The sequence below is a fragment of the Anguilla rostrata genome, chromosome 2 (assembly GCF_018555375.3).
Source record: "Anguilla rostrata isolate EN2019 chromosome 2, ASM1855537v3, whole genome shotgun sequence".
NCBI lineage: Eukaryota > Metazoa > Chordata > Actinopteri > Anguilliformes > Anguillidae > Anguilla > Anguilla rostrata.
In genome coordinates this window covers 54,431,180-54,445,040 of record NC_057934.1, presented here as the reverse complement: position 1 = coordinate 54,445,040, position 13,861 = coordinate 54,431,180, and the positions used below count along the sequence as shown (strand labels likewise).

Genomic DNA, 13,861 nt, shown 5'->3' with positions numbered 1-13,861 from the left:
AACAACACTCACAGGAAACATGTGATTTGCATAATTTTATTTCTACTGCAATTCTACTTTTTTTTTTTGGTTTTGTGCGATTACCAAAATTATTTGCACGGTTGATGACATTATAGGCACATACAAAACAACTTTTCAACTTACACAGAGGGGCACACAAACATATCCATTAATTAAACAACAAAAAGGATAAAAATACAAATAGGTAATTTCCTTACTTAAGGATTAATACCATGGTAATCACATTTAAATGAGAGCATACTGATGAAGGAACTGCAGAAACAGTATTCTTTTTCAGTTCATTCATGTGTCTGACTTTAAGATGCTTTCACATTTATGTGCCGGTAGAATGGAGAATCTGCTCATTTAGCTCATTAATCCTCTCTCATGCATAGCCAGCGTTCTCCCGTCAGACAGGCTGTCATCAGCCCTGCACGCTCCCCTCAGTCTCCCTGCACTGCTCCGTCTCACGGCCCCGGAGCCAGAGCAGAGACGAGCTGTTCGTCCTCATGCAGTCGTATAAACTGTATTATTAGCGTCACGGTGGATGTGATTGCGCCTATGGGCCAAGAGCCTGCTCGCTGTTTTTCTTCTTTTCTTTTTAAATACTGTGCTTTGTCCAGGCGGAGCCCGGTCATCCTGTGCCGTTTGTAACTACGGTGACACCTCGTTTCAGACGTCCGTCCAGCTGCCCTGAGAAAGGGGCCTTGAAGGACCGCGTTGTCGGCAATAGACTTCGAATCAGAGGCTGCAGCGATTGCAGTGGTGCTGCTCTCTGTGGGTTTAATGCTGTGAAGGGATTTTAAAAGCAAAGTATTGCCTTGTTCCTGTGAACTTCACGATAGCCATAGCAAAAGTGGAGCAGAGATAGACTTTCAGGCCAGCTCACTCGTAAACAGTCATGGAAACCTTAACTTACCCTTTGCAGTAAAATCTGTTCATTAATGTATTACTGATTTTCCTTTTGGGGGGAGCATTTAATATTTTAGAAGGACTGTAAATGTATAGCTGTAGAAAATGTTTTATTGAAAGTAGTTCTCAAGATATCCCAAATGAAAGTGAAATTTGCTGTTGACATGTTACCTGAACAATCACTGCATTCCAAGTGCACACCTGTTATTTTTCACACCAGTCTTAGCAGCAGATATGAAGAAATGCACATTTCTCTTTTCTGCCTAGGCATAATTACGTGTACTCAGTGTAAATTAGTAGTTTGTGTATATGTCTGGTCTGTGCATTCTGTAGCATTCACTTGACCAGTATTAGTCACAACTGAAAACATGTTTTAGTATTTAATTTATCTTTTATGTTCAAAAGTTCCTAAACAAAAGCTTTTGAGATCTTAAATAAAAGGTCACACTCTTAAGACTCCCAGAGGAGTTGTGCATTGTGGTGTATACGTTCCATGAAATATTACTTTCTACTGTGCTGCAACTATTTATGACCTCACTACAGGTTATCATTCCTGTTATTTACAGATAAATCTAGCAAGAGATAAATTACAAGAAGAAGATTAAAGCCTGAAGAGTTTTTGACAAAAAGCAATGATATACAGTGACTGACAATAGTAGAACTGGAGAAGTAATACAACCTGTTATATAGGCCACCATGATGCACTGAATCCAACATCAGTTGAATTCTTAAAATAAGTTTTATCACTTTTGGAAATGTCAGAGACAGTACAAAAAAACCTGTTAGATATTCACAACTATATATTTAATAAATATTGTTCACCTTCAGACTTTCCGTCTGCTAACAGAGTGGGTTTCTCAGTTCTGCAGATTCAGATTTTCACATTCTGTTTCCATGAAACAAATAATCACACCACATGTTTAGCCGTTCTTGAAGCCTTGCTGTTTCCTCTACCTATAGATGCCCTCAATAATATTCTTAATATTCCAAAGGAATTTTAATACAGATGTATTTTACAAAGTAAAATATCCAGGAAAGTGTTAGAGTCAATATTATCTTCAAAAGGCCAAAAGGCAAAAGACTCACAGCTGTACAAGGGACTGCTTAACACAGAAGCAGTAAAAACAAAAAATACTACTCTAAACTGTCTAAAGATTTTCACATTTCTCTTTTTAAGCCAGTGGCCCAATAGACAACAATACCTTGTTCACACTGCATAATTTTATGAGGCAGTGGCAGTACAACAGTTCTCAAAATAAGGTCACGTTCCAAAATAAACACTAAGCATAGTAGATTAGTACTTAATATCTTCCTACCTCATCGCCACAGTCACATCAGCGCATCGCTACAGTACCACAGCTCAGTCTGTCAGTGATCAAAAGCCACAATATCATATGCCACCAGGACATCATTAACCTATGACATCGCGATCAGTCACATGGCTCAGAATGTTAAGTTCTCTCCCTGTTTAACAGGGCAGTCGGCACAGTCAGGCACTCTGAAAGTGTGGCTTTAAAAGCAGCAGGGCTCTCTGTCCTACACGACAGGAGCAGCTTCTGGGCAGCTCTAACATCCCCCAACCTCAACTGCACTCAAACAGTCAGCCAAAACAAAAATGTGGGGAAAAGATTTCCCCAGAGCTGCTGTTTGCATACACTGTTGCTAGAGCTGAAATAGGGTTGCAAGAACTCGAATGTATAATGCCATTTGTATGTTTTTATAAGTTCTACAAGAAATGGGTCAACAACTTCTGAAGTTGCTGACATACTACGGCAAGAGAAAACAATTCAACTGAAGCACAACAGCCTGTTGAACATCAACACGAGAATCAGCCTTCTAGTTCAAGAGTACTCTCAACCCCTACCTGTGCAGCATACTGTTTAAATGTGTCAACCTTACTGCAACCAACTAAAATTGAGAGTTTCTCTCTCAGCAGTTCATCTGAGTGGTCTGCGATTGACTAAGAGGCATTATAGAGGGCAGAGTGTGCATCAAATGCATTGTTCTCATATTAAGATACATGGAACGAGTAATAAGTAGGAAATATCAGTCAAATTAAATACAGACCTATTGTGTAATACACAACAGGGTATCAAGGTGCAATACAAGATTTATATTTTGTCTAATGCTTGGGCTGGGTTTGGTAGTGGGATTCTAGCGAAGTATACATGTTAAGTTGCGCCTCCTTATTAGAAATGTGCCCTGCCCCAGGGCATTATGGACCTGGGGGGGGGGGGGGGGCATCTGTGGGCTGGCCAGCAGACACAGATGAGGGTTAGTTATCCTGAGTGCTCACGGGAGGAAACTCATTCTCATCATCCAGACACACGGGTCCTGCTGCAAACTCGTGTTCTGGGATCACTTCGCCCTTCTTCACACCCCCGTCCTCTGAGTAGCCTGGTGAGAATGAGAGGGAGAATCACACGCTGCACTGCGCTACCTCCACACACAAAAACACTCAGCGGTGTACTGTGGAAAAAAAAAATATTTAGCTGAATGAAAATGAAAATTCTCCAAAACTGCAGTAAAAACTGACAGTAACTGTTTCAACAAGCGCTCCAAAATAATTATTTTATTTTCAGCACCAACATGCCTTCATAAATATATTCTGACATAACTAGCCACATAAAGTAACTACCACATGGCATATTGCCCTGAGAACGACATGAAGCTTCTGAGGCATTTTTATTTATTGTTGGAGCTCAGGGCTCCTTTATTTAAAATATCATTTCACAGCAGTCTGGAGTCCAGGTAAGAGTAATTCAGTTCACCCTTGTTCGGTGTTTTGTCTCTCCTCTGTGCCCTGTGATCTTTGTGTGGTGTTGAGCCTACCTGTTAGTGCTGCAGAGGAGGGCGGGGTCGTAGGCATGGCAACGGTGGCGGCGTAAGACTGGTTGGCAGGCAGGGACGCTCTGGCCTCTGGCTCCGATTCCCCCCGGTCCTCCTCAGAGTGGAACAGCCTGGCGGGTGTGTCCAGGGAGGAAACAGGCGGTGAGCACAGCGTGTACTCCAGTGCTGGGTTACCACCTCGAGCTGGCAGAAGGTAACCCAGCACTCTGATTCAATGCAGCTGTGCAGGGCTCCCACTGTTTCTCCACAGCATGTCATACAAAGCTCACCTGTGTTTCTTAACAAGGACACACTCTCCTCCATCCTGGGGGTCCACATTGTAGATGTAGAGATGTCCATCAGAAGAGGCCACCAGTAGGCGGGGCAGCTTCTGAATCCTAAAAAACGTAAGATGGAAACCTTTACCACGCTGGGCCGAGACAGGGCACCAGCACAGCCTCCTTACCAGCTAAGGCAACAAGTGCCTTTTATGGAGAAATACATCATTAAACAGGAGTATGCTTAATTCAGTATAAAGTGTCTGGAGACAGTGAAGCCGGTCCACACTCACGTGGCCAGCGCACAGATGTTCTTCAGGCCAAAGATGTTGAGGCGCACTGTGGCGAAGGCGCGGTCCTGGTTCATCATGCCGGACACCTGTGCTGGGAGGTAGTTGCTGGCGGCAGTGAACATCTTCCCGACGTATGCAGACCAAGTGGGAGACTCCTCCTCTCGACTGGGACAGAAGACACGCAGTCAGCCTCGTCAGTTCACACACACGCTGAGGGAGTTACAGACCACCACAAAATCAACAGCACAGCCACAGAATTCTATTATCAAGAAAATTGTCTAAATTCAAAATGAAAGAAGAAACCAGATGATTTGCCTGTAGCAATCAACTGATGGCAAATCAAATCAAAGTAAATAACAGATTGCAAAATGAACATTATACGGTATCTACTTCAACTCTCAAGACAGGACAGGGGAATGAGATGGAATAAGAGCAGCTGAAGCAGTTCCTTCTTTAGCACAGATGTAGCATATTTCATGTTTAATTTCAGCACTGTGCACACAAACTTGTGAGTCACTAGCGCCCTCCTGTGGCCAGTATGGAGGATCGCTGTGTGCTGGGAGCAGAGGTCAAAGGGCACCCTGGCTATTAATGGAACAAGAGCAGGCAGGTGTGTGGATAACAGGGTGAGTGCAGACAGGTGTGTAGATGCAGGGTGAGGTCGCCACTGACAGGATAAATGTGGGTGAACACAGATAAGGTGTTTAAATGTTAGGAGTGTAGACAGGTGTGTTGGTGGCACTATAAGGGCCTTTACCTGGGGCTGTGCTGCTCCAGTTTAAAGATGTGCACCGTCTCTGTGTTACTGGAAGCACAGAGGAACTGGGCGTCGGCACTGAAGGACAGAGAACTGATGCTGACGTACCTGCAGAGGCAAACACAGGTTATGACACAGGTGAAGGGTCTGGATCAATGGCAGCTTGTTATCCCCATGAGGCAGCCAGCCCATGTAAAAGACCATATTCCTGAGGTAATCCGATTATTTCAAATCAATCTTAACTTTCTTACACAGAAATTATTTTAAATTAACCTTAACTTTCTTCCACACAAATAATTTTAAATTAACCTTAACTTTCTTCCACACAAATAATTTTTAATTAACCTTAACTTTCTTACACATTAATTATTTTAAATTAACCTTAGCTTTCTTTCATAGGAAAGTACTTTTTTGCCCTTCTATGAAGAGAATATTCGTTTGCTAAGGCACAAAGAAAAGCGAGGCAAAGGTGAGAATATATCAGGATGTATTCCATCTGTACTAGATGGATTATGTGGATTATGGCAGAAGCAGAGGAGACTGAATCTCATCTGATATCATGTAGACAGAAGTTGCCTGAATGCATGTTAACTATACATGAAGTAATTCAGAGTGTGCATGCATACCACTGATTGTAAATATAATACGTATCAACAAATCCACGCTCATGTCTGTGAATATATTAAAATTGAAATTCAATTGAAATTAAAATTCTATAAAATTTAATTCCATGAATTGAATTTCAATTAATTTTCTCAACTGACTTTTGACTATTGCAATGGAACAGAGCTCATCCCTGGTACCCTCCAGGGATGCCCAGCAGCACAAAATGGCTGCTGGACAGCAGAATGGAGAGAAGTGGGGGCTGGCTGTGTGTTATGTGTGTCAGGATAAAGAGGATAATCTAGCAACAGTAAGGCCTTTACAGTTATGTACCAATAGAATAACAAAGAACCAATCAGATAATGTGGCTAACGTTCATTCCTAGAGAAATTGAAAATAATAATGTTATGCAGGCATGCAGATTACACATGCAGGCTATTTGGGGAGGGGGGGCATTAATAGGGCAACAGGGCATTGTTGTAAAAGAGCATGCATGCTCAGTCATCCTACCTTGTATTAATAATGGTTAACAATACCAGTTAATCTTAGTGCCACATAAAATTGATTACATGAATACATATTTATTGTCAAAGCTTGTGACAAATTGTGTAAATATATTTAACTGAAAGCTGTATAACATGAATCTTCAATGGGATAACTATCCTTGCTGTTTGACAAGAATGAATGTACAAAATCATTAGGAAGGAATTTTCATCAGCGCTGCATGCTTTTATCTAAAATGTATTATGAATGAAAAGGAAAACCTCCTGTATCAATGCTAGTATAATTTAATCTCTCTTGGGGACATCACCATCACTTCTCAGAAAGCAGCCACAGTCACATTCTGTCGCAACAAATGCTTGATTGCTATTATCAAGCTTTGAGTTTTTTTGTCATGGTGACTGTTTCTCCTGTACCTGCTGTTCTGTCACGCTGTCCCTCCGTGTGCCAGTATGACTGTTCTAGTTAGTGTGTGCAGCAGTGTCAGTGTGTTCCCGCTCACGCCTACTGGCGGCACGCAGCGCGTTTGCACGCTCTCTGACCTCTTCATCCCGCGGCGGAACTCAAACAGCCGCGCTCCCTCTGGGACGGTGAACACTCTGATCACAGTGCCCTGGGGTGAGACAGAGGGTCAGAAAGGGGGTGGGGGGGGGGCATTTATCAAAAATCTCATGCCAATGCTCGGAGTGTGAGAAGAGGTGTCAGGTGGGCGGGGCCTGTGCACAGTGAGTGGCAGGGGATTGGGCACAGCGGAGAGGCGTCTCACCCTCTCTGAGGCGCTGGCTAGCTTGGTGCCTGAAGCGTTGAACGTGATGGCCGCCAGGGGGCTGTCGTGAGCTGGAATCATGGTCACAGTGCTCTGTGAAAAACAGACAGAGCAAAGACAGGCTCTCCCAGTCAGTCAGGGAATCAGCATGCAACAGTCACTCTCCCAATGGGGGCCATGTGCCCAGCAACTGCGGCCTAGTAACAATAACCAGGAGCTTGTGCACGAGCCCAGGGAGCCAGCGGGTTCTTTATCAGAAAGGAAAACCTGTGGTCTGATATCACCCTGAATCCTATCAGAAGCAGAAGAGTTCCTATCCAAGAGAAAGAGAAATGCAGAAGTTTACCGCACTGACTAAATTGTCATTATTTTCGTAGCTACCTCTGCGTTTTGCAATTCTGTTCAAAAACATAAAAATGACTCAACTGAAGCCTGCTGCACCAAGCCATTAGCTTAACTTCCTGCAGCAATCATCTGTGCACAGCTTGGTCTCTCACAGCTTCATATTTTGTTCTATTGGCAACTAGACTGTTATACATGTCAGTCCTAGCACTTGGCATGGAAATGATCTGGGAGGGTATGCCTTTCCAGTGGTTCTGTGGTGGGATCCTCACCAGATTGTTGGCATCGTAGATGATGATCTCCCCAATGGTGGCACTGCCAGGGTAGGCCAGGTAGGAGTTGGAATGGTTGATGGACAGTGCACAGAGACCTGGGGGAGGGCGGTTACAGTCACATGTCACTGAGAAGCACACACACACACACACACACACACACACACACACACACAGACTCTGCAGGCAGGAATGCTCTGTACCTGTGGGGTTGGATGGCGTGTTCAGTAGGGTCTTCAGAAGCTTCATGTCCTTGATGTTGTGGATGTAAATGGACTCCTCCAGACACACAATCAGCCTCTGCATAGGGAGCAACCGAGCACCACGTGAGATAACATCCTCACCCCACACAACCACACACCCCGGAGAAGTGGAGACCAAAGTGCTGTGCACTCAACACTGGGGCCTGAGGAGACACACGTGCAGCTGCTCTTATTACGCTCTGATTATGCACTCTAATGTACGAGCAGTGAGAGGAAATGCAGAGGAAGGAAGAAGATCAAATGATCTGCCAAGAGATGCAGCTTGAACCTGCTGGTGTGTGCTTCACCATTTCAAAGTCCTTCATCTCCACTCTGTCTGGCCCACACTCAAATACCCTCTGGCAGACTGCTTTTTTTCAGACACCCAACAATAAATGTGTTCAGTGTACAACACTAAAATCCTGTGTTCGCAGCATTGACTTCTACTCTGTACTGCTGCACGACACACTGTTACCTATTAATCTTCAAGAACTACACTACTTATGATATGCCTATATTGAGAAAAGATTTAGACACAGTGCAAGGGAAAGATGAAATGTTTCATAAATAATATTATCCACATCCTATGTAGTAAACAACAATTTTTATCTTTCCATTGATAATTGAATCAGAATGTGTTTCATGATTTTTAATAGGTAAGTGGTACAAAGGTTTACATTGGGTTGCATGAAGATTCTTCCACTCAGACAAAGGATTATATTTTTGTCAGATGGAGAGGACGTGGCCCTGACTTCACTGAAACAGGATCAGATGCACTTACACAACAAGGTTCGCTGCAGCTGAGACCTGACCAGAACCCAGCAAGCAGATGGAAAACAGACAAACTTAAAGCTCAGTATTCACACAGAGAACTTCCATACTTTAGTACAAACAGAAAATAAATGGATGCAGTGTGCACTTATCAGATGAAACACACATGTCTTTTATAGAAACAGCTGTTGTCCTCATGAACGTTCACTAACACAAGCCTTGCATGGGTAGCTGCAGATTAGTGAGTCATTAATCTCTTCCAGGTAATGTTGCCTTATCAGAAGAACAACGCTTACAATGATGCAGGCACTCATCAAACAAACTTTTATTGAGCCTCAACAACTGACACGGCTCCAGTATTGCAGTGCCAGGAAATAAAGCAATACCATGACAATACGACTGAAGAATGCAATATGATCAAGTGCACTGGCCCTATTCCCCTGAACCCGAGCCACTCCTCAGTGGCTCCAGCGCCGTGTGCCATACCTGCCGGTTGAGGCGGACAGCCAGGATGTTGTTGGAGTAGCTGTAGTTGCAGATCTCTGTGCCTTTCTTGAAATGGTAGACGTTCATGCGGCGCGGCATGGCCAGGCTGACCACCACCACCAGGCTGCTGGAGAACAGGCGCTCCACGATGTACACGTCCGGGGTTTCTGCTGACCGGGGGGGTGACCAACACTCTCATCAGCATGGGGTAGTATTGGGCTGGGGCCACACACAATCTGCACACTCGCTCCTATTGGCCCATGGCAATGTTTAACACCATGCTCGCCACTCTGAGACTGCAAGTACCTCTATCTGCATCAGGATTACAACTGATTCAAAGGTCATTGCAGAGTTTTTAAAGAGGCACTTTAAAGGCCAATTAGGCTGAAGACTTTTTGTAAACAGCAAGAATGATGACAAACAGTCACTACACCAAGCCACCCTATGAAAGTGAAAGCACAATTTGCCTTGAACTTTCAGTTGCTAAATGAGGGGTAAGAGTCAATTTTGCAAGGCAGGAGAGGACAATGTGCTCATTCAAACTCCAGAGACTGAATGTATCTCTGGTATTAGTAAGTCAACCTAGCCGTATTTACCACCGTTGAAAATGCCACAGTGCAGATATAAAGGTGTAAATATTTATACAATACATATCTAAAATATGTAAAAGGTTCCAGGATTTAGCTTAGACCAGGAAGAGCATGGTTTGCAGTCCTCTGGGGAAGAAAGTTTTTGTATTTCCCCAGTAAGCACATCGAAATTCAACCAATCATTGCTCTCTATATTTTAGAGGACATATATCCATCCAAACACACTGCAGCTTGATTGACTCTCTCCCTCCCATTTTACTCATATCATTGCCAGCATTTAACCTACCTCCAATACATATGCCTGTAGTTCCAAAACCATGGTGCTGACAAGCTCATATCTATCCCCCCCTAGTTCCTTTACATACACACATGCACTCTCCAAGGGAGGGACCATCCCACTTCTGACAGAATGAGAAGCCCTCAGTAGTTATAGCCATACAGTCCCTGCAGGCCTGGGCTCACTCAGGCATCCATCCAGGGCCCATTCTTTGTGCTTATCAAAGCTGTGCAGCAGGTGGACAATGCAGACCACAGCACTGCGTGCGGGCCCTGGGATGCAGCCGCACTGTATGCCCTCTCGCACGGCTGCGAAAGCCCTCCGACAGAGACAGGCAGCCTGAAGCAGGAATCCCAAGAGACACACGCAGATACGCAGCTGTGAGAACAGCATGCATCGTTCTGTACTGGAAGAATCAACGGTCAGACGTGTTTCTGTAACAACGAGGACCCCTGTGCATTTGCTCTGCCAAGCAAATTGTGAAAATACTTACCACTTTCATGAATACAGTCCAGCCTGTCCACCAGAGTCACAGAAAACAGTCGGTACCCAGTCTTGGTCCCGACAGCCAGAGATCTGAAAGAAGAAATTCAGATCAAACAATAACACCTGTTCCAATACCTTCCTCTGCCACACACTCACTAATCTGAGAAAAAATACACACACTACAACTGACATTCCTTCCTTTGTGATTTGCCTTTCTGTTCCAATTTAGACAAATGCACATATTTATATTCCACCAAAGGTAATCAAACACACCTAAATTAACTAATTTAACAACTTTCAGAAAACAGACACAAATGCTATGAAAAACAATATCGTTTACTTATCAATTGTACTCGTTTAGTGATATCAGATGATTTCAGTTGTTTGGTCACCTGGATAGTTCAGGGCTCCTGCAGCTGCTCACAGACTCTCCCTAACAAAAACCAGTCTGACTTAACAACTGTGCATCTATTTCTCTTTTCTCTGTCCTGGGATTTTATCAGTCTGAAAGCTCTCTCTCATTATAAATCTTCCTTATCAGTATGAATTTATGGAGCAGCTGCAAGCGGCTTCCAACAGATGTGTTTTGACAATGTTTGAAACGAGAGAATAAATCAGGATAAAATTATCCTTTCCATAGGAACTTCTCTAATAATAAATTCAATAGCTATTTATTGCCCCACACAGCAAGCTGACAGCATTGCACACTAACAAAATTAACAACTTTCTCCCCTGCAGGAGGACTGCATTTACATCTGTTATGTAAAATGGTCTCAAACAACAGCTGGCATTATAGTGACATGGACTAAATAGGGAACCTTGACATGCAAAATCAGTTTTCATCAAGTTAAACAACCCTCTGGACACACAAACTCTTGTTGATCATAAAATTTTCAAATTTGAATTATTTGTTCAGTTAATGGTATATGTTGTAGGTTCATCCTTTATAGTGTTCATGGGAAACAGAAAATAGCTTTTAAGCGCAGTTAGAGAAGAATCCAGTACATTTGACGTTGGCTGAATTGTCTAGACTGTAGTACTCTAAGCAATCATAACTCAGCACATTGAAGCACAGCAAGATTAAATATAATCTGGTGTAGCCTACACAATGAAAGGTTTCAGGCATCTGTACACAGGTGATTCAGGAACTATCTATTTAGAACCTCTTCCTTCATAGAAACTAGGTCACCCCTAAACTTGTCAATCTGCTATTTTAAAAGTCTCATCAACAGCTGCTGTTAAATGCGTTTATTCTTTTACACAAATGCATGTATTACGGTGTGTATTACCTAACTCACTATTGAATGAAACTTTATTATCATCAGCCTTCAAACAAAACAACAGAAGTCTAAGGCCAACAAGAACTGAGCAAACCCCTTAATGGCTTTACATGTGTCCTTCATACTTCAAACATCTGCCTTTCCTTAGACCCCAATATTTTATCCAGCAAAACAAATCATCGTTATCATACCTTATTAGCTAAAGTAAGATATTTTCATAAGCAATAAAATAAAAAGGACATGTACCGTAAGTACGTTAGCTTAAAACTATTAAGAGCCTAGCTACACAATATGACAGCGACAACTGAAATGTCAACAACAGCAACAAGGAACCAAAGCTGTGTCAGTAGGTCTGTAACTGAAAGCTTACGTAGTGTCTTGGTTGAAGGAGGCGCATATCAACCCTTCTGGTCCGCCTGGACCATCGGCTCCTTCTCTGGTCTCCATCCCGATCCCTACCACCCCCTCCGCCCCGGTTTGGATGCCTGGGATCGGTTCGATTATGTAGCCTACTGTAGAACCACTACTGCGTCCCACAAGATATTTGGACACTTTAATCGTTTTTCATATATATTACGTTTGTTGAATAGCCAAACGTCTGCTACCCGGATGAAGCATACATTATTTCAGCTTTCAGAAGGTTAGCTTAGTTAGCTAGCTACCCAGCTAGCATAATGGTTATAAACAAAACAAAAAAACAGCTGACAGCTTGTAGCGTCACTTAGATGCCACATTGCCGTTTGCTCAGCGGAAAGACTACGCTAGACGTCCACCGCACTTCAGATTGGACAAGATGCACATAGATTGCTTTCATTGGTTGACCTGTGCTACTTGAGACTAGCACCTCCTCCTCAGTAGCTGCTTTCGATTGGCAGAAATGACCTTCACTCTCGGCACGAGGCATTGTTTTTGTTGTTTTCAAAGAGGTGGAACGGGGTTCCGTTGTTCATACGTGGATAAATCAAATGCTTGACGAGTCTGCCAGCATAGTTTCTGGATACCATGATATAAGCTTTAAATGTTCAGTCCTCCAAAGTGATCTAAAAAAAGCCAAATATATTACCAGAACAACGTATCCTTAATGTCAAACCTGCTCGATGGCAGCTGGCTATTAGTCTCAATTCATCTTGCTTAATAAAATCACAACTGACACACTTCCCAAAATGGCCTCAGCCTTCTTCTAATCTCATAGATCTACAGCAGGATGACACGGCTTTCGTTTAGAAAGGATTTAGAGAGATCATCAAGAGTCTTTCACTCATTCAAATGACAATTCATTTGTGCATTACAAATTCAAACAAGGGTATGCTTTCTCTAGTACATTTGTTAGTCATTTCTCCAGTCTTGCACTGATGTGCAACAGACCATTGGTGTGTGAACGGCTACAATTTTTGACTAGTAGTGGTACCTTCCCATCCTACAGGGCTGCTCAACTCAAATGCTAGACACTGTGGCTGGAGTTGAGTAGTGCTGTGCACTGTGGATGCAGACAGAGAATTGCGCATTGAAATGAGGCTTAGAAAACTGGCAGGGCCAGGCTGTTGTGGGACCAATTTCTACTGGGGTAGTGGCTGCAGGCCCTGGGCCTGCACCTTCTGCCTGGACCAGCCGATCCATGGCTTTCCAGCATGTTGGTTGTGCTGGTACTGATTGTGAAATACAACTACTTTGCGGAGGAGAATGGAGTGTTGTCATCATGTACTATTAGAAATAATTCTGTGGAGAAAAGGGGGCACTCACCTTTTCTGTGATGTACCAGGGCTGGAGTTGGCAGGAGTGGTTGATGGTCTAAGCCAGATATGCAACTAAGCCAGGGGTGTGGAACATCCTCTTGGAATGCCATGCGTATAAACAGGTTTTTATTGCCACCGATTACCATAGCTGCTTAGTTAGCAGAATGCCAACACCATGTCCAACCATAGACCAGGCTACTGTAAAATATTTAATACATAGACAAATAACTGTCTTTAGATGTCATTCATGAACTTACCAAGACAAGTAGATCACATAAAGACCACTTCATTAAGAACAGGAGTTGGAATGCAATACAGAAACAGACATAGTCCTGTTCACCATCCCTGGCTCTAAGCAAAGAAAACAACAAATATCTGTTTTCCTCCAAATATCACGACTGCGGTTCAGCCTGGCTCTTTAAGGTCGTCAAGGGTTACCACAG

The 13,861-nt window shown here is 43.3% G+C and overlaps 1 protein-coding gene across 4 annotated transcripts; it reads right to left on the bottom strand.

Annotated features, from left to right (window-relative positions):
* Positions 1 to 22: 22 nt before the first annotated feature.
* On the bottom strand, positions 23 to 13,657 carry LOC135248466 (WD repeat domain phosphoinositide-interacting protein 1-like). 4 transcript variants are annotated; one of them, XM_064323148.1, is made up of 12 exons: positions 13,426 to 13,657; positions 10,413 to 10,495; positions 9,053 to 9,222; positions 7,757 to 7,853; positions 7,554 to 7,651; positions 6,940 to 7,032; positions 6,716 to 6,786; positions 5,070 to 5,177; positions 4,313 to 4,477; positions 4,032 to 4,139; positions 3,745 to 3,872; positions 23 to 3,309 (listed from the first exon to the last, which is right to left on the bottom strand). In XM_064323148.1, the coding sequence occupies exons 3-12, from the start codon at positions 9,149 to 9,151 to the stop codon at positions 3,188 to 3,190; spliced, it is 1,089 nt and encodes a 362-aa protein (XP_064179218.1). In that variant the 5' UTR covers positions 9,152 to 9,222; positions 10,413 to 10,495; positions 13,426 to 13,657; the 3' UTR covers positions 23 to 3,187. The 4 variants fall into 4 exon arrangements, with proteins under 4 accessions (XP_064179218.1, XP_064179217.1, XP_064179216.1 ...); XM_064323147.1 differs by lacking the exon at positions 13,426 to 13,657 and adding an exon at positions 12,056 to 12,463 and having other exon boundaries at positions 9,053 to 9,219; XM_064323146.1 differs by lacking the exon at positions 13,426 to 13,657 and adding an exon at positions 12,056 to 12,462.
* Between the last annotated feature and the right edge of the window lie 204 nt (positions 13,658 to 13,861).

Coding starts and splice junctions, on each gene's coding strand:
- LOC135248466 (XM_064323146.1), bottom strand. CDS start 12,132: ATGGAGACCAGAGAAGGAGCCGATGGTCCAGGCGGACCAGAAGGGTTG. Junction 7,033..7,553: donor TCTACGATGCCAACAATCTG/GTGAGGATCCCA, acceptor TGTTTTTCACAG/AGCACTGTGACCATGATTCC. Junction 3,873..4,031: donor GTCCTTGTTAAGAAACACAG/GTGAGCTTTGTA, acceptor CACACCCGCCAG/GCTGTTCCACTCTGAGGAGG.